The sequence below is a fragment of the Symphalangus syndactylus genome, chromosome 4 (assembly GCF_028878055.3).
Source record: "Symphalangus syndactylus isolate Jambi chromosome 4, NHGRI_mSymSyn1-v2.1_pri, whole genome shotgun sequence".
Taxonomy (NCBI): Eukaryota; Metazoa; Chordata; class Mammalia; order Primates; family Hylobatidae; genus Symphalangus; species Symphalangus syndactylus.
The window spans coordinates 61,891,767-61,917,271 of NC_072426.2; the positions used below are offsets into that span (position 1 = coordinate 61,891,767).

At 37.9% G+C, this 25,505-nt stretch overlaps 1 protein-coding gene across 1 annotated transcript in view; it reads right to left on the minus strand.

The window, feature by feature from the left end:
• Nucleotides 1-784: 784 nt before the first annotated feature.
• The window catches only part of FAM241A (family with sequence similarity 241 member A), a 54,252-nt gene continuing 29,531 nt past the window's right edge, over nucleotides 785-25,505 (minus strand). Inside the window, exon 2 of the mRNA XM_055274865.2 lies at nucleotides 785-7,255. Within this exon, the coding sequence (XP_055130840.1) occupies nucleotides 7,010-7,255 (246 nt within the window). The 3' untranslated portion in view covers nucleotides 785-7,009. The remainder of the gene's footprint in view (nucleotides 7,256-25,505) is intronic.

Genomic DNA, 25,505 nt, shown 5'->3' on the forward strand with positions numbered 1-25,505 from the left:
TGGCTACCTGGTGCTGTGGCCTCATGGAAAAACTAATCATGACTATTTTTAGAATGTTATACGTAAAAAATGAGGAAAACATTAACAGAAACAATCATGACAGACCACAGAAGGGCATTCAGTAGATGGTACATATTTTCAAATATGGATAATGTCATTACATATCCTGCTACTCCTAGAAAAATCTTTTAAAGTTTTTGTCTTAACTGTGGTATTAATAAGTACATTGTATATAAAATTTTCTTATGTTAAACAACCTCACATTAAACTAGACTATAAACTAGCCTCATAATACTGGGGGAAACCAATAGCAAAAAAGGTCCATGGTTTTATGATACAAGTTACTGTAGTCTGTGGTGTTTTGGAAAACTGGCAAGGAAATTTCCAACTAAGTCAATGAAAGATTAAATGATAAACTTTAATTGCTGAAAAGATAACTCAAATTTAATAAACATAAATATGTTTTGGATCCCTAGCCGGCTTCTGCAGAGTTTATTCAATAATTCTAACTTACACAATAGTCAAGGCAACAGAAAGAAGAAAAACATAGCTTGGAGGCAGAGGTTGGTCTTGATCTTGGTTTTCCCACTTCTCCTTTCCTGGGAAGCCATACATGTTATGTCTTGGCATTCTGTTCCGGCAACAGGGATGAGGAAAAAAGATAACCTCTGTTCACCCTCAGATGTTTGTTGTTGCTTTGGTCGTTCCAAACTGGATGTGGCAGCCATTAACTGATAAGTACAACATGTGATAGGGAGTCGGAAGAGACACTCAGAAGGCAGAGTTGTAAAAGAGTATTATTTATTAGAAAGAATAACAAGGTATATACATGTCATTTAACACATATGTCTGGGCTACTAGGACACTGTAATCGTGGATTTCTTCTGGAGCCTAAAATACCACACGTCGAGACTTGAGAATTTCTGCTCACAAAAAAGCTTAAGAGTTTTTTGTAAAAATTAAAATGTAGGCCGGGTGCAGTGGCTCACGCCTGTAATCCTAGCACTTTGGGAGGCCGAGGCGGCGGATCACGAGGTCAAGAGATCGAGACCATCCTGGCCAACATGGTGAAACCCCATCTCTACTAAAAATACAAAAATACAGGCATGCTGGCACGTGCCTGTAATCCCAACTACTCCTGCTGAGGCAGGAGAATTGCTTAAACCCGGGAGGCGGAGGTTGCAGTGAGTCGAGATCGTGCCACTGCCCTCCAGCCTGGCAACAGAGTGAGACTTTGCCTCAAAAAACAAAACAAAAAATTAAAATGTAGTAAATAAAGGTCTATTAAAAAATACTGAGCAAATGTGAAGTTTTGGTAGTATCAGTGACCGTACGTATTGTTAAAATATCCTTTTTGGAAAAATAGTGAATCAACCAAACACTGAAAATACATTTTCTCCTAAAATACACAAGTGTATAGTGGAAATACTGTATATGTATCCAAATAACAGCAGTATTCTTTTATCAAAAGTGAATAGCTTTATAAATTATAATGTATACATCAACCCATGCTCTTTGTGCACAGTAAGTATACTTTTGGAGTCAAAGAACTTCAAAGTACAACAAGCTCTAGATCTTTTTTGTTAGTGGTCTATATGAAGAGCATGAGTAGATGAAGTGGGTTTACTTGATAAATATTTTGACGGCCTATTATGTCCCAGGCATTATGTTAGGCACTAGCAATGCAATTATAGAATGACAGACATGTTCTCTTCCCTTGTGAAGCCTATTAATTTAATAATTAATCAATTATTAAAGCAGCAGCTGACAAATAAGCTATTGCAATATAGCATGAGAAGTGCTGACTTGGAAAGCACAGGGTTGCACATGGGAAACCAAGCCATAATGAAGAACCAAAACTGGATTTAAAGGAGTCAGAGAAGTTTCCCTGGAGGACATGATGTCTCACTTGAGGTCTTAAGGCTGTGTAGATGTTGGTCAGTCTGGTGGGGAGCAGTTAAAGAAGTAAAGCATGTACAAAGTTCTGGAAGTAAGAAAGCATGTCTCTTTAAAGGAACTGGGGAAAAGTTCAGTATAATTGAATCTTGGAAATGGAGAGTGGCAGTAGAGAGAGATGAGGTATGGAAGAACCAGTACATGAAGAGCCTTGTAAAACATATTAAGGCATAAGGACTTTATCATAATGAAAACAGAAAGCCATTGAAAAGATTTAGGTCAAGGATATCAGAATCGTGTTAGAATAATGCTTTAGAAAGATCTGTAACTACAAAGTGGAAAATGAAGGTAGGGAGGCTAATCAGGATTCTCAGCATGCCAGGTCTACAAAGTGGAAAATGAAGGTAGGGAGGCTAATCAGGATTCTCAACATGCCAGGTTCTCACCTGATGGCAGAATGGACTCAGTTAGTGATGCTAGGAATGAAGAGAAGTAGAAAGATTGTATTTTTAGAAGTAAAATAGACTTGGTACTTGGTTATAGGTAGGTAGTGTAGGAAACAGAGTCAAGGATGTCACCTACGACTCCTGCTTGAGCAGTTAGGGAAAGGATTGTGTCATTTGCTGAGATGGGAAACAGGAATTAAAGATTTGGGAGAAGGATGCTGCGCTCGTTTGGACATGCTGAATCTCGAGTACTATGGGATAACCAAGTGCAAATAAATATTGGGCAAGCAATTGAATGTATGAGTCTTAAATTCTGAACAGTGCTCTGATCTAGAGATGCAAATTGGGGAGCTGTTAGGATGCAAATGGTAACTCTGCAGCCATGGGAGTGGTGACATTGCTGAGCTGCTGTGTGGAGTGATGTGAGAGCAGGCTGTTGGACTGAACTCCAACGCATACCAAAAATTAGATGTTGGGCAGAGAGACAGGAGTTGCGAATGACCTCAAATCCACCAATACTACTGAAGCCATAGTTTGTAAATAAGTTTATATTCTTCTCGGCCAACTCTATTACCAGGCATGAAAGTCTTAATTTTTTTTTTTTTTTTTTTTTTTTTGAGTTGGAGTTTTGCTCTTGTTGCCCAGGTTGGAGTGCAAGGGAGCAATCTCGGCTCACTGCGAACTTTGGCTTCCGGGTTCAAGCGATTCTCCTGCCTCAGCCTCCTGAGTAGCTGTGATTACAGGCATGTGCAACCACACCTAGCTAATTTTGTATTTTTTTTTTTTTTTTTTTTTTTTTAGTAGAGACGGGGTTTCTCCATGTTGGTCAGGCTGGTCTCGAACTCCCAACCTCAGGTGATCCGCCCGCTTCGGCCTCCCAAAGTGCTGTCCCAGCACTTTTATAGGCGTGAGCCACTGCGCCCAGCCGTCTTACATTTTTCTTCTTCTCCCTTCAATTGTAAAGCCATAAACTGGTAATGAAAGCATTTAAAATGCCTGAAATAAACATTGTAAAATAACTATTAAAACATAATCTATGAACCACACAAATAGCCTTTGATTGCTCCATACCTGGCTTTGACTATTTTGAGCTTTCTATATTACAGCAGATCTTTACTTATACTGTAATTTTTCCTCTATCATTCTGTAAGTTTTGCCTTTCCTGATTGCCTGGATAGTCTTTAGTGGATTTGCAGCTTGCTGACAGCCTAGAGAGATTTTCTGTGGTCAAAACATGATTAAATAGAGATTTGTTGGTCAGAAGATAACCATGAACCATAATACCCACAAGGGAAAGATCCAGATGCAGTTTTGGGTGGGTCGATGGGGATTTACCTCATATGCTTTCTTTTATTTCACAAAATGTGTTCTGTTCTTTACTTTCGTATCTGTAGGAATAGAAATGGGAATGTGGCCTCTAGGGTGTGCTGATGTATGTTTAACAGCTGGCTTTCAAGGAAAAAAAAAATCTGATTTGTAGTGTTTACTAATTTTTTTGGTGTAAATACTCCCACCATGGCCAATTTCAAACTACCAACTTGACAGCACTGAAGGCAGAAAAAATGTTCACAGTTGGTTCTTGTAAGCCAGTGCAAGCTTGCTCCAGCACACTAATGGACTAAGAATGATCTGCCTGTAGCCAGGAATGGGAAAATACCTTGCCCATGACAGCTTAAGGTATGAGAGAACAGAATTCTACAAAATACAGAGTTTTATTTTAAGAAAAATGGATTTACTCATCTACAGTCCGTTTATTTGTAGACTTCGACCTTTTTCTTTTGAATTACAGTAGGACTGGCTGTATGAGTATGCATTATATAATAACCTTAGCATTGTAACTTCTATTTCTTTATTCATAAGCAATAACAGTTTCTAAAACTGGCTTGTATTTGAGATTGAAATGATGAGAATCATTTTCAATCTAATTTTTTTTTTTTTGAGATGGGGTCTCGCTCTGTTACCCAGGCTGGAGTGCTCACTGCAAGCTCTGCCTCCCGGGTTCACGCCATTCTCCTGCCTCAGCCTCCTGAGTAGCTGGGACTACAGGTGCCTGCCACCACGCCTGGCTAATTTTTTTGTACCTTTAGTAGAGACGGGGTTTCACCATGTTAGCCAGGAAGGTCTCGATCTCCTGACCTTGCGATACACCTGCCTTGGCCTCCCAAAGTGCTAGGATTACAAGTGTGAGCCACTGCGCCCGGCCCATGGGTATACCATGAACCAAATAAATTACCAGTTTTATTTCAGGATATTAGTATAATCTGCATTCTAATATATTTCATAAAAGAAAATATTTTATTTCCATTACATAGGCAAAGTTCGTTTTTTCCCATATCAAAGCCAAATATTTGATGGTATACTGTACTAACCAACAATATATGTAGAAAGAATAACAGCAAAATATCTTATTTCTTTATATAATTTAATATATACCCTATTAACACCAGTATGCAGATATACAGTATTGACAGTATACTAAATAGTTGGTATTAAAAATTACTTTAAAAATGTTTTCAACATTAGGTACTGGTGGAACCAGAGCTGTTACTTTGTACATCGTATCGTTTATGTGTTCCAAAGGAAAAGTAAAGTTTCCAGTAGCATTAGAAAAAAATGTACTTATATTTTATGTAGATATACAAAATCTCATGACATCTACTGAAAACCTCACAATTCTACTGTGCACCAATAAAAACACCTTTTCAAACAACTTGCACTTATACTGAGTTCATAAAGGTTACTATAAAAATATTGCAAACGCAATAAAAACACAATATCATACGAAGTCTTTTGTTTTTTAAAAGTCAAATTTTTTTTTTTTTTTTTTTTTTGAGACGGAGTCTCGCTCTGTCACCCAGGCTGGAGTGCAGTGGTGCAATCTCGGCTCACTGCAAGCTCCGCCTCCCGGGTTCAAGCCATTCTCCTGCCTCAGCCTCTCCAAGTAGCTGGGACTACAGGCGCCCGCCACCACGCCTGGCTAATTTTTTTGTATTTTTAGTAGAGATGGGGTTTCACCGTGGTCTCGATCTCCTGACCTCGTGATCCGCCCGCCTTGGCCTCCCAAAGTGCTGGGATTATAAGAGTGAGCCACCGCGCCCGGCCTAAAAGTCAAATTTTAAAAGGCCTGTATTTATATAAATGCGCAATACTTTTTAGTAACCTTGACTAACATTTTTGTTTAGGATTATCTGATTTTAGAAAACTAAGTTAAATGTTTTTCCTTATTTTCTGTTTCAGAATGAGAAGACACTGAGAATGCACAGAGGTTTAGAAATAAGATTGGGTAAAAGCTTTATAAAGTGGGATAGCAAGCACTCTACATGTTTTACTTGTTGCCCTACCAAAGATAAAAATGCCTGACTACCCCAATTTTCTGAAATTTAACTTGAATTCTAAATCTTAACTACCTCTTTACTTTATAATCTTTGAGATGAAAGTGTAAAGGTTTTAGGTTCTCTAACAAACCCAAAATATCACTAAAGCCATTTTCCATTTTCAAAGAATATTTAAAGAAATGCGTATTTCAATATAAAACCTGAAAATGCTGAATTAAGACACCTTAATAACATGGCTAGCCAATTACTGACGTGACTTTAGCATTAGAAAAATATTATCAAAATTGGCTAAGTTCTAAATTTAAGCATTTGGTTTTATACTGTTAATATTGTAGCTTTCTGATATAGATATCAAAGAAAAATGATCTGATTTTTTTCCTGAAAACAACAGTAAAATATAAATTTTTTGTGAAAAAATCCATGTCAAGATAGCAAATACATTGTTTCAAAATTCAGAATAATTGTTATGAAAGAACTATAAAATTATAAATTTCTAAAAAAAATACACTGAAAATGTCTCTCTAGGAAAAAATATGTAACTTGTTAGACACAAGAAAATATGGCATTACCATAGGGTGCAGTCAACTAGGCTATGAGACTTTAAAAACTCACAAAAAGTAATTAGCACCAAAATTGTCTGAAACTTCAAATGATATACTAAAGTAGGTCTAGGTCCAAATGCTACATTTTAAAAACGTTATATTTAACCTGGGAGCTTTCCCCAGCAATAATAAATATATTATTTTCAACCTTTAGAAAACATTCTATCTTTACTGATTTTCATCACAATATTAAGGTAGTGTATGCTAATTATCATTTACCTTAGTTTAGGCTGGGTAAGGACAATTGAAATCCAAATATTTCCCAAATAATATGAGATTATTTGGTGGGGAGGGTGAATGGGGAGCAGTTTTCTAAGTGAAACTTACTTTTAGCTTGTTTCATACTTTTTCTTCTAAAATGTTTTATTGGAACTCTTTATAAGAACTATATTGCTTGATTTGAATTCCATGTCCTGTTATTTTCCCTGTTCAATTTCTGGTGGTGTTACTTAAGATTTGGCATGGGGATATAGGTGTATAAAGGAGACAGAGATCATAGTAGTGAAACAAGAGTTTTGAATAAGCTAATGTATATTCAAAATATATATTCAACCCTGTTATGATCAAGAGTTTAGTTTTAAGTGACATCCATGTATAAATTTACTTACAAAACAGCCAGCACACAATTTGAAACAAGGCAAACTTTTTCGGTTGTCAAAAAGTGAAATATATAACTTCTTCAATTACATATATGGCTACCAAATGTCAAACAATTCAATTCGGCCATGTTTTACTGTTGCACATAAATAATAACAAGGCAAAGAACAGCAACAAGCCCAAGGGCTTGCAGGCCAAGGAACCACAGCATAACCCAAAAGAAAATGACTATTACTGGTTCCACAATTCGTTCTCCAAAATACATCCTTGTGAAGCCCATGTTGATAAGGTTTTTGTTCAGTTCACCAAAAAGTGTTCCCATTTTCTTGTAGTCATCTCTAACAGGCTCACCAGTGTGGTTTTGTGAGTCTTCAACATCCTTTAAAAAAAAAAAAAAAAAAGACAAAACATGAACATAACATGAGAAATATGTAAACGTCTTTAAGAACCTTAGTTCTTCATCTTCCAAAGTGTTGGGCATGCTTCTGATAATTATTCTACAAGTACCTGTTAATACAATCGGAATGTTCTTTTTGATCCTGGAATTGCACAAAAATGACTGCTTAAGTGAAGAATCATGTTTGTATTTCTCTTGTGAGTGACCATGATTTCAGAACACCCTTTTCTGCCACCCCCATTTTTTGTTTTTGTTTTTTTTTTTTTTTTTTTGGGACGGAGTCTCGCTCTGTGGCCCAGGCTGGAGTGCAGTGGCGCAATCTCGGCTCACTGTAAGCTCCGCCTCCTGGGTTCACGCCATTCTCCTGCCTCAGCCTCTCTGAGTAGCTGGGACTACAGGCGCCCGCCACCACGCCCGGCTAATTTTTTGTATTTTTAGTAGAGGTGGGGTTTCACCGTGGTCTTGATCTCCTGACCTCGTGATTCGCCCACCTCGGCTTCCCAAAGTGCTGGGATTACAAGCGTGAGCCACCGCGCCCGGCCTGCCACCCCCCTGTTTTATGAGGCAAGGCCTGATTGCTCTGTCCTGGTAAGATTCTGTTTAGACGGTTTCTTTGACACTAAGACTTTAAGAAACCGAGCCTCAGTTGACCAAAGCATGTTTGCTGTTACTATTGAGCAATCCTCAGCCACTACTGCTGTGATCTTTGTCTTAGGCTCAGCTAAGCAGACTTCAGCGCAGGCCCCTGCATAGTTTCCTGTTCATTATATAGATGCCCTAAATGCCTCTTATTAATTTCATCAGGAGAAACAAATAGTTTTAATACAAAGTTTTTTTTTTTTTACAATAAGGCCAAATGTCTACCCAGTAGTTAATATCCCAGAAAATGTCTACATGCACCCAATTATACATACCAAAAGTATTATTTCTATTATCTTCTGGTTGTATTACAATTAAGGCCATGACAGTTAGTAAGCTACTGTTTCTTGGCTTCAAACCCACTCTTTGGAACTCTGCAAGCATTTCTGTCTCCCTGTTACGCTCTGCCAATAGAGGGACCAACGTGACACTTCACAGGTAGAGAAGGAAGAAGGAATTTGCTGTTTTCTTCAGATGGGTTTCTTAATCCTGTTAAGTCTCACTCTAGCAATAATTCTTCACTCTGACAGCAATAGTGCCTGCTAGTAGTAGCAGCTGATTGCAATTTGGGGGTTTTCCAACACTTGTAGAACCGATCTCAATGTGCCTTCTTGAGATGCCAGCTCCAATTACTCGGTGCTTCTTCCTCAGATACCCGTTCCCAGGTCTATAGGCTCCCTCCTCTGAACTCAGAGAAATCAGCACCAGACAAGCAGTGACCTGTTCTTGAAAGTCTGAATTTCAGCTCCATGGGGGCCTTTTTTAAGCTTCTCAGTTTCAGTAAGTCCATCTATCTCTTTTTCTTTCTGCCCAGTCCTATGAGTGGTTGCCTTGGTGATATTTTAGTGCAGTGGTTTTTAAACTTTAGCATGCGTTAGAATCCGCTGGAGGGCTTGTTAAAGCACAGATTTCTGGGCCTACTACTAGAGTTTCTGATTCAGTAAGTCAGGTTGAAGCTTGGAGTCTGAGAATTTGCATTTCTAGGAAGTTTCTAGGTGATGCTTATGATGCTGGTCTGGTGACCATGCTTTTCCAATACCCGGTTAACAATTACTTACATTAAATTATCTTTGTTAAAATAATTGGTATAGTTTCTCCCCTGCCCCGACCCTAGCAGAATCACAAAAGAAAAACTATGTCATGTAGGTGAGATAATTATAATTTATTAAATCTATTTTATTTAGGAGGCATGATTCAAATAATTATTCAATTATTTGCTCATAGTATGTACACGATGGATAATTTATTATATGTTTAAAAAGCCTTTAGATATACGCTTCACATAATAAGTATTAAATACCATTAAGTATGCTGTATAGGCCAACAGAAAGCAAAATTAATTATCTTATAAGGGAGTGTCACAAAAATCACCTGCCACAAAGAGCCAATGAATTTGAGGAAGTTTTAAGACATTCTTCAAACATCTGAATCAAACTTACATTCTTTTAGTAGAAACCAAAGCTTGATCATTTCAGTCATCAATCAGTAAATAATTAAAAATATTTTTTCATTAAATAAATGAGGGCTATATGAAGCCTTATTTTCTATTGTACACATAGAGTTTAAAATAAATCTTTAAGGGAAGAGTGAAAAAAATCTAACTTTTGTTTAAAATAGAAAATCAGACAAAATGATTTTCAGTATGACTTTAAGAAATGGGCTTTTCCCATATACTAGTAATTTATGTACAGTAATGAGTACCAAGGGGGACTGATGAGGTAGTAGAAAAATGAGACTCACTGGGGCATCTTTATTGAGTCTACATCGTGTGTTCAAGCCAGATTTACTTTTGAGCTATACTTTTATATAATTTTTTTTATTATTATTATACTTTAGGTTTTAGGGTACATGTGCACAATGTGCAGGTTTGTTACATATGTATCCATGTGCCATGTTGTTTTGCTGCACCCATTAACTTGTCATTTAGCATTAGGTATATCTCCTAATGCTATTCCTCCCCACTCCCCCCACCCCACAACAGTCCCTGGAGTGTGATGTTCCCCTTCCTGTGTCCATGAGTTCTCATAGTTCAATTCACACCTATGAGTGAGAACATGCGGTGTTTGGTTTTTTGTCCTTGCAATAGTTTACTGAGAATGATGTTTTCCAGTTTCATCCATGTCCCTACAAAGGACATGAACTCATCATTTTTTATGGCTGCATAGTATTATATAATTTTTTTTTTTGAGACAGTTTCGTTCTTGTTGCCCAGGCTGGAGTGCAATGGCACAATCTCGGCTCACTGCAACCTCCACCTCACACTTCAAGCAATTCTCCTGCCTTAGCCTCCCAAGTAGCTGGGACTACAGGCATGCACCACCATGCCTGGCTAATTTTTTGTATTTAGTAGAGACAGAGTTTCACCACGTTGGTCAGACTGGTCTCGAACTCCTGACCTCAGGTGATCCACCTGCCTTGGCCTCCCAAAGTGCTGGAATTACCAGCATGAGCCTCCGTGCCCGGCCTATTTTATATAATTTTTAAAATTACTTTTGGATTTTCACTTCTATCAGAAAAAGAGTGAGAAAAACAAAATGTTGTAGAGTTATCCAGGGAGTTCACATCCAGGCTGCAACACTTTAACTGAGTGACATGACCTTAGCCAAATTACTTCACTTTTCCTGAACTTCAGTTTTCTAATCCATAAAATGATTTATGTGATCTTTTTTGATATTGATAGTTTTCTCTTAAGTTATAATTTGTGGATCTTTTCTGTTTTTAAAAAATTGATTTCTAAATTATTTTTTCCTTCACTGACATATTACGACTGGGTCAATTTTATGTTTCTTGTACTTTGATATGATCCATAACATTATATTACATTTAAAAAAACCCCTTATTCTTGCCTAATATTGAAGCTTTCTTTTCTTTAGGGTAGAACTTGAAGAGTCCTCAATTTAGTATGTAATTCTGCTGATCCCTCATCCCTCCCTATTTCACCAGTGTTTAGCATGTTGATACTGTTTCTGGCCTTTTTTTTCTTCATTTTTTATTAAAGTTTAAAAAAAAAATTTTTTTTTTTAACTCTTCCCAATTTCTTGTAATCTATGCACTCATTGTACTTTGGGGTTTTTTTGTTGTTACTGAAGCTTTTTAAGACTTTTTTTTTTCAGTACTTTTGTGGTTTTAGTACGAAGAAAGTACCCTAATCTGGTGTGGTAGGTACTGTCTGAAGGTTTAAATTCTTTGTAAAATAAATTAAATCTACAAATGCTTGTGGGTTTTTCAGGGGAAGAAGGAGGTGTTGCAACACTTAAATCAAAACAGAGAGTTACTAAATCAGGCCAGGCGAGGAGACAGCAATGCTCACATTATCTCAGATCTTGAGATCAGCTGGTGGGATTGAGACTGGAAGCTGAAGACCCAGTAAGGACAGGTCTGGGCAAGCTGTGGCTGTCGCAGCCTGCTTCTTCTTCTTCTTCTTTTTTTATTATAAAAAAATTTAAGCACATACAAAACTAGAGAAAATAGTATAATAAACCTATATACGTATCAACTAGATTCAGTAATTTCTAAAACTTTGCCACCTTACAGAAATACTTCTTAATCTGGGTAATCTGATGAAGAAGAAAAAAGTTAAAAAAAAAATCACTAGGCTAATGCCTAAAAGTAACGTATCTTCACAAATGAAGTTCTGTAGAAACATCAAATATATCCAGCAATGAATTGGATAGGGGGTTCAAACAACCCTAAAGGAAGACATTTAAGAATGTGGAAAGGGTGTCAGTTTCCAGGCAGGCAAAGGAAAAAAAAAAAAAAGAACGTGGAAAAGGAAAATGAGCAATATTCTTCAATCAGTGAGATTACAGTCAATCTCATTACAGTATTTTATGCATCTAGGCTATCCTCTCAAATAACACAGTTCTAAAGGATACAAAGACTGGTGTGTTGGTAAATGTTTAACAATGGGCTTTGTTGGGGGTTGGGGGAAACTCTATTTTACAGTGTTTGCCAATTCTGTTGTGATTTCCAATTTCTGTAGTGTTAGTACTTCCACCGTGGCCAATTTCAAACTATTAACAGCCAGCTCACAAAGTTCCTGAAAATTTAACAACTTGTTCTTTGAGGACTGGTAGGAGCCAGCACCAGCACTTCACTGTAGGAATAAGAGATACTTGAAGTAAGTTGAGGTAAAGGCCTGCATGGTTATAGTCAATGAGTTTGATCCCTCCCTTCTTTCCGTCAATTGGTGCATTTCTATGTGTGTGTGTTTTTTTTTAAGTTTACAAAATTGACAAGCTGAGATAATTAAGTAGAATTAACTTATTACAAATATATTGCAAGTGGGTAAATTGTATTAAGGACTATATTATGACTTGAGTTATGAGATACAATGAAATGCATGTGGTGTCACAAAACTACTACAAGTAACAACATATTGCTTTTTCTGGATTGTCTCATGCAGCTATCAAAAGGTCATCCAATTCAATTATTTTTAGAAGTTCTTGTTTACAATAAAATTTAAGCCATCTGGCTGATTTGTGAGGAAGAGGGCTCTCTTGATGCTCCCTAGGTCAGTGAATGGCACCATCATCCATATGTCAGATCCAAAGGTCAGAACTCTAAGGCATTCTTGACCCCCTCCCTCTCCCTCTTCCCCATGACCCACATCCAGCTCATCACCATATCCTCTTTGTTTTACCTCCTAAATATTTCTTTAAAGTGTATATACTATTCCATCTACTGCTATAATCCTAAGAGTCTACTAAGATCTCTTGACTATTCCAATAGTTTCCTAACACTGCTACTGCACAAGTCCATTAGCTCCCCTATAATCTATATACCACAATGTAGCCACAGTGGTTCTTTCCAAGTGCAAATTCAACCATGCCACTTCCATCCTGCTTTTAGGATCAAGGCCAAAATCTTTACATGATCTATGAGGCCCTACTTAGTCTGGCTTCTATCTAGGTCTCTGGCCTCATTCTGTCATCAGCCTTCCTCTGTCTTTATTTCAGCCACAGAGGTCTTTCAGCGCTTGCTTGCCACAGGGATTTGCACATGCTCTTTTCTCTACTTAAAAAACTATTTCCGGGGGGTGGAGCCAAGATGGCTGAATAGGAACAGCTCTGGTCTACAGCTCCCAGCATGAGCGACGCAGAAGACAGGTGATTTCTGCATTTCCAGCTGAGGTACCAGGTTCATCTCAAGTGGGGAGTGCCAGACAGTAGGTGCAGGACAGCGGGTGCAGCGCACTGTGCATGAGCCGAAGCAGGGCGAGGCATTGCCTCACCCGGGAAGCGCAAGGGGTCAGGGCATTCCCTTTCCTAGTCAAAGAAAGCGGTGACAGACGGCACCTGGAAAATTGGGTCACTCCCACCCTAATACTGCGCTTTTCTAATGGGCTTAAAAAATGGCACACCAGGAGATTATATCTCGCACCTGGCTCAGAGGGTCCTACACCCACAGAGTCTCGCTCATTGCTAGCACAGCAGTCTGAGACCAAACTGCAAGGCAGCAGTGAGGCTGGGGGAGGGGCGCCCGCCATTGCCCAGTTAGTTGTTTGATTAGGTAAACAAAGCAGCTGGGAAGCTCGAACTGGGTGGAGCCCACCACAGCTCAAGGAGGCCTGCCTGCCTCTGTAGGCTCCACCTCTGGGGGCAGGGCACAGACAAACAAAAAGACAGCAGTAACCTCTGCAGACTTAAATGTCCCTGTCTAACAGCTTTGAAGAGAGTAGTGGTTCTCCCAGCACGCAGCTTGAGATCTGAGAACAGGCAGACTGCCTCCTCAAGTGGGTCCCTGACCCCCGAGTAGCCTAACTGGGAGGCAGCCCCCAGTAGGGGCGGACTGACACCTCACACGGCCGGGTACTCCTCTGAGACAAAACTTCCAGAGGAACGATCAGGCAGCAGCATCTGTGGTTCACCAATATCCGCTGTTCTACAGCCACCACTGCTGATACCCAGGCAAACAGGTCTGGAGTGGACCTCTAGCAAACTCCAAGAGACCTGCAGCTGAGGGTCTTGTCTGTTAGAAGGAAAACTAACAAACAGAAAGGACATCCACACCAAAAACCCATCTGTACGTCACCATCATCAAAGACCAAAGGTAGATAAAACCACAAAGATGGGAAAAAAACAGAGCAGAAAAACCGGAAACTCTAAAAATCAGAGCGCCTCTCCTCCTTCAAAGGAATGCAGCTCCTCACCAGCAACAGAACAAAGCTGGACGGAGAATGACTTTGATGAGTTGAGAGAAGAAGGCTTCAGATGATCAAACTACTCTGAGCTACAGGAGGAAATTCGAACCAATGGCAAAGAAGTTAAGAGCTTTGAAAAAAAATTAGACGAACGGATAACCAGAATAACCAATGAATACAAGTCCTCAAAGGACCTGATGGAGCTGAAAACCAAGGCAAGAGAGCTACGTGACGAACGCAGAAGCCTCAGTAGCCGACGCGAACAACTGGAAGAAAGGGTATTAGTGATGGAAGACAAAATGAATGAAATGAAGCGAGAAGTTTAGAGAAAAAAGAATAAAAAGAAACGAACAAAGCCTCCAAGAAATATGGGACTATGTGAAAAGACCAAATCTACATCTGATTGGTGTACCTAAAAGTGACGGGGAGAATGGAACCAAGCTGGAAAACACTCTGCAGGATATTATCCAGGAGAATTTCCCCAATCTAGCAAAGCAGGCCAACATTCAAATTCAGGAAATACAGAGAATGCCACAAAGATACTCCTCGAGAAGAGCAACTCCAAGACACATAATTGTCAGATTCACCAAAGTTGAAATGAAGGAAAAAATGTTAAGCACAGCCAGAGAGAAAGGTCGGGTTACCCACAAAGGGAAGCCCATCAGACTAATAGTGGATCTCTCCGCAGAAACTCTACAAGCCAGAAGAGAGTGGGGACCAATATTCAACATTCTTAAAGAAAAGAATTTTCAACCCAGAATCTCATATCCATCCAAACTAAGCTTCATAAGTGAAGGAGAAATAAAATACTTTACAGACAAGCAAATGCTGAGAGATTTTGTGACCACCAGGCCAGCAAAAGAGCTCCTGAAGAAAGCACTAAACATGGAAAGGAACAACCGGTACCAGCCACTGCAAAAACATGCCAAATTGTAAAGACCATCAAGGCTAGGAAGAAACTGCATCAACTAATGAGCAAAATAACCAGTTAACATCATAATGACAGGATCAAATTAACACATAACAATATTAACTTTAAATGTAAATGGGCTAAATGCTCCAATTAAAAGACACAGACTGGCAAATTGGATAGTCAAGACCCATCAGTGTGCTGTATTCAGGAAACCCATCTCACATGCAGAGACACACATAGGCTCAAAACAAAGGGATGGAGGAAGATCTATCAAGCAAATGGAAAACAAAAAAAGGCAGGGGTTGCAATCCTAGTCTCTGATAAAACAGACTTTAAACCAACAAAGATCAAAAGAGACAAAGAAGGCCATTACATAATGGTAAAGGGATCAATTCAACAAGAAGAGCTAACTATCCTAAATATATATGCACCTAATACAGGAGCACCCAGATTCATAAAGCAAGTCCTTAGTGACCTAGAAAGAGACTTAGACTCCCACACAATAATAATGGGTGACTTTAACACCCCACTGTCAACATTACACAGATCAACGAGACAGAAAGTTAACAAGGATACCCAGGAATTGAACTCAGCTCTGCACCAAGCAGACCTAATAGACATCTACAGAACTCTCCACCCCAAATCAACAGAATATACATTCTTTTCAGTACCACACCACACATACTCCAAAATTGACCACATAGTTTGAAGTAAAGCACTCCTCAGCAAATGTAAAAGAACAAAAATTATAACAAACTGTCTCTCAGACCACAGTGCAATCAAACTAGAACTCAGGATTAAGAAACTCACTCAAAACCACTCAACTACATGGAAACTGAACAACCTGCTCCTGAATGACTACTGGGTACATAATGAAATGAAGGCAGAAATAAAGATGTTCTTTGAAACCAACGAGAACAAAGACACAACATACTAGAATCTCTGGGACACATTCAAAGCAGTGTGTAGAGGGAAATTTATAGCACTAAATGCCCACAAGAGAAAGCAGGAAAGATTCAAAATTGACACCCTAACACCACAATTAAAAGAACTAGAGAAGCAAGAGCAAACAAATTCAATAGCTAGCAGAAGGCAAGAAATAACTAAGATCAGAGAAGAACGGAAGGAAATAGAGACACAAAAAAACCCTTCAAAAAATTAATGAATCCAGGAGCTGGTTTTTTGAAAAGATCAACAAAATTGATAGACTGCTAGCAAGACTAATAAAGAAGAAAAGAGAGAAGAATCAAATAGATGCAATAAAAAATGACAAAGGGGATATCACCACCGATCCCACAGAAATACAAACTACCATCAGAGAATACTATAAACACCTCTACGCAAATAAACTAGAAAATCTAGAAGAAATGGATAAATTCCTGGACACATACATCCTCCCAAGACCAAACCAGGAAGAAGTTGAATCTCTGAATAGACCAATAAGAGGCTCTGAAATTGAGGCAATAATCAATAGCTTACCAACCAAAAAAAGTCCAGGACCAGATGGATTCGCAACCAAATTCTACCAGAGGTACAAAGAGGAGCTGATACCATTCCTCCTGAAACTATTCCAATGAATAGAAAAAGACGGAATCCTCCCTAACTCATTTTATGAGGCCAGCATCATCCTGATACCAAAGCCTGACAGAGACACAACCAAAAAAGAGAATTTTAGACCAATATCCTTGATGAACATTGATGCAAAAATCCTCAATAAAATACTGGCAAACCAAATCCAGCAGCACATCAAAAAGCTTATCCACTATGATCAAGTGGGCTTCATCCCTGGGATGCAAGGCTGGCTCAACATACGCAAATCAATAAATGTAATCCAGCATATAAACAGAATCAAAGACAAAAACCACATGATGATCTCAATAGATGCAGAAAAGGCCTTTGACAAAATTCAACAACCTTCATGCTAAAAACTCTGAATAAATTAGGTATTGATGGGACTCATTTCAAAACAATAAGAGTTATCTATGACAAACCCACAGCCAATATCATACTGAATGGGCAAAAACTGGAAGCATTCCCTTAGAAAATGGGCACAAGACAGGGATGCCCTCTCTCACCATTCCTATTCAACATAGTGTTGGAAGTTCTGGCCAGGGCAATGAGGCAGGAGAAGGAAATAAAGGGTATTCAATTAGGAAAAAAGGAAGTCAAATTGTCCCTGTTTGCAGATGACATGATTGTGTATCTAGAAAACCCCACTGTCTCAGCCCAAAATCTCAAGCTGATAAGCAACTTCAGCAAAGTCTCAAGATACAAAATCAATGTGCAAAAATCACAAGCATTCTTATACACCAATAACAGAGAGCCAAATCATGAGTGAACTACCATTCACAATTGCTTCAAAGAGAATAAAATACCTAAGAATCCAACTTACAAGGGATGTGAAGGACCTCTTCAAGGAGAACTACAAACAACTGCTCAATGAAATAAAAGAGGATACAAACAAATGGAAGAACATTCCATGCTCATGGGTAGGAAGAATCAGTATCATGAAAATGGCCATACTGCCCAAGGTAATTTATATTCAATGCCATCCTCATGAAGCTACCAATGACTTTCTTCACAGAATTAGAAAAAACTACTTTAAAGTTCATACGGAACCAAAAAAGAGCCCACATCGCCAAGTCAATCCTAAGCCAAAAGAACAAAGCCAGAGGCATCATGCAACCTAACTTCAAACTATACTACAAAGCTACAATAACCAAAACAGCGTGGTAGTGGTACCAAAACAGAGATATAGACCAATGGAACAGAACAGAGCCCTCAGAAATAATGCCACATATCTACAACTATCTGATCTTTGACAAACCTGACAAAAACAAGCAATGGGGAAAGGATTCCCTATTTAATAAATGGTCCTGGGAAAACTGGCTAGCCATATGTAGAAAGCTGAAACTGGATCTCTTCCTTACACCTTATACAAAAATTAATTCAAGATGGTTTAAAGACTTACATGTTAGACCTAAAACCATAAAAACCCTAGAAGAAAACCTAGGCAATACCATTCAGGACATAGGCATGGGCAAGGACTTCATGTCTAAAACACCAAAAGCAATGGAAACAAAAGCCAAAATTGACAAATGGGATCTAATTAAACTAAAGAGCTTCTGCACAGCAAAAGAAACTACCATCAGAGTGAACAGGCAATCTACAGAATGGGAGAAAATTTTTGCAATCTACTCATCTGACAAAGGGCTAATATCCAGAATCTACAAAACTCCAATAAATTTACAAGAAAACAACAACCACATCAAAAAGTGGGCGAAGGATATGAACAGACACTTCTCAAAAGAAGACATTTATGCAGCCAAAAAACACATGAAAAAATGCTCATCATCACTGGCCATCAGAGAAATGCAAATCAAAACCACAATGAGATACCATCTCACACCAGTTAGAATGGCGATCATTAAAAAGTCAGGAAACAGAAGGTGATGGAGAGGATGTGGAGAAATAGGAACACTTTTACACTGTTAGTGGGACTGTAAACTAGTTCAACCATTGTGGAAGTCAGTGTGGTGATTCCTCAGGGATCTAGAACTAGAAATACCATTTGACCCAGCCATCCCATTACTGGGTATATACCCAAAGGATTATAAATCATGCTGCTGTAAAGACACATGCACACGTATGTTTACAGCAGCACTATTTACAATAGCAAAGACTTGGAACCAACCTAAATGTCCAACAACGATAGACTGGATTAAGAAAATGTGGCACATATACACCATGGAATACTATGCAGCCATAAAAAATGATGAGTTCATGTCCTTTGTAGGGACATGGATGAAACTGGAAACTATCATTCTCAGCAAACTATCGCAAGGACAAAAAACCAAACACCGCATGTTCTCACTCATACGTGGGAATTGAACAATGAGAACTCATGGACACAGGAAGAGGAACATCACACACTGGGGACTGTTGTGGGGTGGGGGGAGCAGGGAGGGATAGCATTAGGAGATATACCTAATGCTAAATGACGAGTTAATGGGTGCAGCACACCAACATGGCACATGTATACATATGTAGCAAACCTGCACGTTGTGCACATGTACCTTAAAACTTAAAGTATAATAATATTAAAATTAAAAATAAATAAATAAAAATAAAAATACAAAAAAAAAAACTACTTCCTCTCTCCTTTGCTTAGTTAAGGCATCCTCTTCTTGGTCTTAGCTTAAGTTTCAACTCAGTCTCACAGCATCAGATAATGCTCTTTCAGTGCATTCTAACTCAATGCCAATGTGTGTTGTTATTTGATTAATGTCTACCTGTACTATAAACTTCATGAAGTAGGAGCAGTATTTATTTTTGCTGGCCACTGATATCCTCTGATATGAATATGTAGCAAAGGCTATGTCCTGGGAATAGCAGCATATAGAAACATCTCAATAAATATTTGTTGAATAAACAGGAATAATTTATCATGTGTTTTTCTGGCAGGCATTAGAGAAGTATTTGATAGATTTTCTACTTTGCTCCTTTTTTTTTTTTTTTTTGCCAAACAAAAGACGGGCACTATTTTCCAAAATATTATTTACTACGGTAATCTGAAAACAATGTACATGTTTTTATGGGATTAGCAGTATTTCTGTTGCAGACATTACTTAGCATCCAGTCTTCCTTCCTCTTCCCTATTAGAACCTTAAATCCAGCCTTCATTCTTCAAGTGAAGTGAATTCTACCCACTCTGTTCCAGAGATGATTCTAAGTGTAATTTTCTCTTCACTAGAGCTAGTTTTGGAAAGGGCATGTGATCCACTTTGGAACAATGACTTTTGCATGTCTTTTGAAAAAATTATTCCTAGCTCTTCTGGGTCAACTTTGGAAAGTGATCCTTATTTTCTTTTATTTCTCCACATATATTCCTCAAGTAAAGAGAACTTGTACTTAGTATTAGTTTTCTATTGCTTCCGTAAGAATTATAAATGTAATGGTTTAAAACAACACAAATGTATTATCTTACAGTTCTGTCTATTAGAAGTCATGTCGGCAGGACTGAATTTCTTCCTAGAGGCTCAAGATAATCTATATTCATACTTTTCCTGTTGCTAGAGCTGCCCACATTCCTTGGCTCCTGGACCTCTTCTTTCATCTTCAAAGCTAGCAGTACTGCACCTCTTTGACCATTCTTCAGTAGTTAACATTTTCCTCTGACTACAGTGAGAAAATTTTTTTTTAAATTTAGACACTTTTACAGCAATTTTATACCACATCATTTTTACTATATTTTACAAATGTATCAGTCAGCAATGAATTGAAAAACAAAAACCTAGCTTTTCACCACGTTTTGAGAAACACTGGTATAACGAACACCTGTATTTTTTACTGCCTACATTTAACTGTTGTTAACAAACAGAAATATAGAATTCTTCATAGAGAAATACTGTATAAAGAGGACATAAAATCAGGGGCCTCAAAAGTTTTAATTTTAAATTATTTCTTTAGCTGTTTTTAAAATAATTTCGACTTTTATTTTAGATACAGGGGGTACACGTGCAGGTTTGTTACAAGGGTATACTGCATGATGCTGAGGTTTGGCGTATATATTCCATCACTCAGGTAGTGAGCATAGTACCCAATAGGTAGTTTTTCAACCCACACTCCACTTTCTTCCTCTACCCTCTAGTAGTCCCCAGTGTCTACTGTTGCCATCCTTATGTCCATGAGTACCCAATGTTTAGCTCCTACTTATAAGTGAGAACATGTGGTATTTGGTTTTCTGTTTCTGCATTAATTTGGTTAGGATAGTGGTCTCCAGCTGTATCCATGTTGACTGCCACAAAGGACATGACTCTGTTCTTTTTTAGGATGTGCAGTATTACATAATATATATACATTATGTAATATATGATATATATATATATCACATTTTCTTTATGCAGTCCACCATTGATAGGCACCTAAGTTGATTCTGTCTTTGCTATTGAGAATAGCACTATGATGAACATATGAGAGCTGTGTCTTTTGGTAAAACAATTTATTTTATTTGGGTATATATGCATTAATAGGATTGCTGGGTCGAATGGTAGCTCTGTTTGAAGTTCATTTTTTAAATATATATATATTTTTATTATACTTTAAGTTCTAGGGTACATGTGCACAAGGTGCAGGTTTGTTACATATGTATACATGTGCTATGTTGGTGTGCTGCACCCATTAACTCCTCATTTACATTAGGTATGTCTCCTAATGCTATCCCTCCCCCCTCCCCCCACCCCACTACAGGCCCCGGTGTGTGATGTTCCCCTTCCTGTGTCCAAGTGTTCTCATTGTTCAATTCCCACCTATGAGTGAGAACATGCAGTGTCTGGTTTTTTGTCCTTGCGATAGTTTGCTGAGAATGATGGTTTCCAGTTTCATCCATGTCCCTACAAAGGACATGAACTCATGATTTTTTATGACTGCATAGTATTCTATGGTGTATATGTGCCACATTTTCTTAATCCAGTCTATCATTGTTGGACATTTGAGTTGGTTCCAAGTCTTTGCTATTGTGAGTAGTGCTGCAATATTAGACCTAAAACCATAAAAACCCTAGAAGAAAACCTAGGCAATACCATTCAGGACATAGGCATGGGCAAGGACTTCATGTCTAAAACACCAAAAGCAATGGCAACAAAAGCCAAAATTGACAAAGGGGATCTAATTAAACTAAAGAGCTTCTGCACAGCAAAAGAAACTACCATCAGAGTGGTTGAAGTTCTTTGAAAAGTCTCCAAACTGCTTTCCACAGTGGCTGAACTAATTTATATTCCCACCAATAATGTATAAGCATTCCCTTTTCTCCACAGCCTCACCAGCATCTGTTTTCTGACTTTTTAATAACAGCCATTCTGACTAGTATGAGACGGTATCTCATTGTGGTTTTGATGTGTATTTCTGTCATGAGTGATGATGAGCATTTTTTGATGGCTGCTTTTATGTCTTCCTTTGAGAAGTGTCTGTTTATGTCCTTTGTCCTTTTAAAAAGTGTTGTTTTTTGCTTGTTGATTTAAGTTTCTCACATATTCTGTATATTAGACCTCTGTCAGATGCACAGTTTGTGGAAATTTTCTCCCATTCTGTAGGCTGCCTGTTTACTCTGTTGATAGTTTCTTTTGCTGTGCAGAAATTCTTTAGTTTAATTAGGTCCCACTTGTCAATTTTTGTTCTTGTTGCAATTGCTTTTGGGGGCTTAGCCAAAAATTCTTTGCCAAGGCCGACATTGAGAAGGGTATTTCCTAGATTTTCTTCTAGGATTTATATAGTCTGAGGTCTTACATTTAAATATTTTGATCTTTGACAAAGCAGACAAAACAAGCAATGGGGAAAGGACTCCCTATTTAATAGTGTTGAGGACTCCCTATTTAATTGGCTAGTCATATGCAGAAGAATGAAACTGGATCCCTACCTTTCACCATATACAAGAATTAAGTCAAGACAAATTAAAAGTTCTCCGTATTTAAGAATCCATGTGATTAGGTTTGATCCACCTGGAAAATTAGGATACTCTCCACATCTCAAAAGTCCTTAAATTTAATCACATCTGCAAAATTCCTTTTGCCATGTAAGATATCATATTCTCTGGTTCTGGGGATTAAGATGTGGACATCTTTGGAGAGACAATTATTATGCCTAGCATAGTATTTTATTATAAAATTATTTCTTTATATATCTATTTTCTGTCACTAGCTTTGAATCCACTAAGGGTATTAAGGGCAAGAGACATGTCTTACAAATTTTACATTAGTACTTTGTATATTGCACTGTGCCTGGCCCATCATAGACTCATAATAAGTATTTGTTGAAGGAACAATGGAAATATTCTACAATAACATACTATGCAAAAAACTCACAAAAATTTAAAACAAAGAAAACTTAAATGTAATATCAATATTCATCATATTCTTCCATGAACACAGTTGTGGATTTTTTCAATATTTTTCAAATATTTATAAATTCTAGACTAAATTACAGAATATGACAGCTGCTAGCTAAAATTTACATGCTCAGCATAATTCCTAACTCACTGCGTTTTAAGAGCAGACACTAATACATACAGATGAGCTCCTGTGGGTCTGATTCTCTCTCAAGATGCTTGTAATTTTCAGAGTAATAGTAGTGGTAGTGCTATTAATGGTAGAGTAGGAAAGCCAACCCAAGTGCCTCCTATGTAACATGAATTGTGTTTTACATGCATTATCTTGTTTCATCTTTGCAACAATCTGTAAAGGAGGCACTATTATTTCCCCCCATTTATAGATAAGGAAACTGTAAAGTTTAAGAGGAATTAAATGTCTGGACACTGACCTATACTTAGTAATTGAAAGATCTATGATGTGAACCTAGATATTCTTACTCCAGGGGACCCACCATTAATCCCTATACTGTACACACCCTCCAGTTATTATTACATTAATAGCTAGCATCTAGTTAATGCTGCTTAGTTTTCAGAGAAATTTTATGTATTCCACCTCTGAAAAGATAAGTTATATAAATACACTTTCACTTTCCACAGAATGAATACATTTTACACAGCAAAATGAGTATCAGTACCTTTTTTCCTTTACATCTTTTCTCAGTTTACAGAATACCTAAAAGTATTCAAGCAGAAAAGTTGCTCAAATTCTCATTTTCGTCATGTACAAAAATTTAAACTAAGTAAAGCTATTTGCAGCAAGTTAGTACATTTTCATAGCTTTCAAAAGTAGTAATGAATTCAGATTCAAATGTGAAAAAAAAGACAGCAAGAATGAAGAGATACGTGGTTGGCAGAATTGCAATAAGACAACAAACAAAAAACCTCCCCAACAAACAATAAGCAAACCCATAAGACTTCACATATAAACCAGTACATGAGTGCAGAAATACAGATGGAGCTTTTTTCCTGTTCTAACGTTAATCACTTTTGTCTTTGCCAAAATTTATTCTTTGTATGTGAGGTCCCAATGGAAAAACATTTGTCAAATGTACAGTTTCCTTTGTGGTTACACAGAGAGTACTGACTATGACATGCACATGAAGAGTGTTCTCACCAAAACAGTGATATTCTTTTTTTGGTCCATGATTAAAGACATACGTAAAAATAGAGGGGTGTTCTAATTGATTCAAAATCCTTCTTAAAAGATACCCCAAATTAATGAGAAATTAAAGGTAAACCCTTAAGTAATCACTGGATTTTTGAGAAGCATCTTCAAAGATAATTAAATCACAGTCTCTTACTTTAGAAATTAGGAATGAAGAGGTTAAGTCCCATAGCCCATTAACAAAAAACCAAGGCTTTGGTAGCAAACAGGACAGATTCAAATCCTGCTCTGTCATGTATCAGCTGTGTGACATTGGGCAAATTACTTAACCGCTGACTCTCAGTTTCTTCACCCATAAAATGTGTATAATAATACCTACTTTATAGAGTTGTTGTGATAAGAAAACCGATAAAAGCTTTTTGAATAAGCACTCAATATATGGTAATTATTATTACTATATTTTTGGCAGAATTTATATCTTGTGATTTTTACTTCTATTATCTATTGTACCATGCTGCCTGAGATAATTAATGCCTTAGTGATTATCTTTCTCATGATAATTAAGTTCAGTTGTATTTTTTCAAGTGTTACAACAATTTAATTATATAGAAATTGAAGTGGGATGTTTTCTATGGAACATCTCTACCCAGAGAACAATCTGTGCACGTTAATATTGGTAGAATCTGTTTACTCACTTTGGAAAGGGCACAAGCTACATTCTATAAACAGGCTTTTGCTGAGTGAGTTGACAATTTAAGATTCACTTATAACTGTCTTCCTGTGTCCAGTATTACATGTTGTTGTGTTAATGCATATCATTACATATGCAGTATTGAAAGTCTGCATATGTAGAAGTTTTTGCCTGTCTAGTATATATACCATATATTCTACTTGATTTAACTTTGGGGAAACCATACTTCACCTGCTCTTAGTCCATGTGTTGGTTGAAGATGTCTCCATTCCCCAGCTCCAAGCCTGCCCAATAAGAACATTTCATTTTCTTTCTTTTTTTTTTGAGACACAGTCTCACTCTGTTGCCCAGGCTGGAGTGCCATGGCATGATCTCGGCTCACTGCAACCTCTGCCTCCCGGGTTCAAGTGATTCTCTTGCCTCAGCCTCCTGAGTAGCTGGGATTACAGACGCCCGCCACCACACCCAGCTAATTTTTGTATTTTTAGTAGAGATGGGGCTTCACCATGTTGGCCAGGCTGGTCTCGAACTCCTGACCTCAGGTTATCCACCCACCTCAGCCTCCCAAAGTGCTGGGAGTACAGGCGTGAGCCACCACACTCGGCTGAACATTTCATTTTCTTGGGCACGTATTTACTAAATGAATGAGTATGTAACTCAAAACAGGCCAATGAAAGCTCTAGCCAAGACTTTTACCGCAACTATTGAAAAAGAGACAGGTTTTTTTTGTGCTGTTTTTGTTTTTTTGAACAAATAAACAAACTGTAGTTAGATAGCGGGTGAGTTGTAGGCCATCATATTACTGGGGGGAAAGCTTG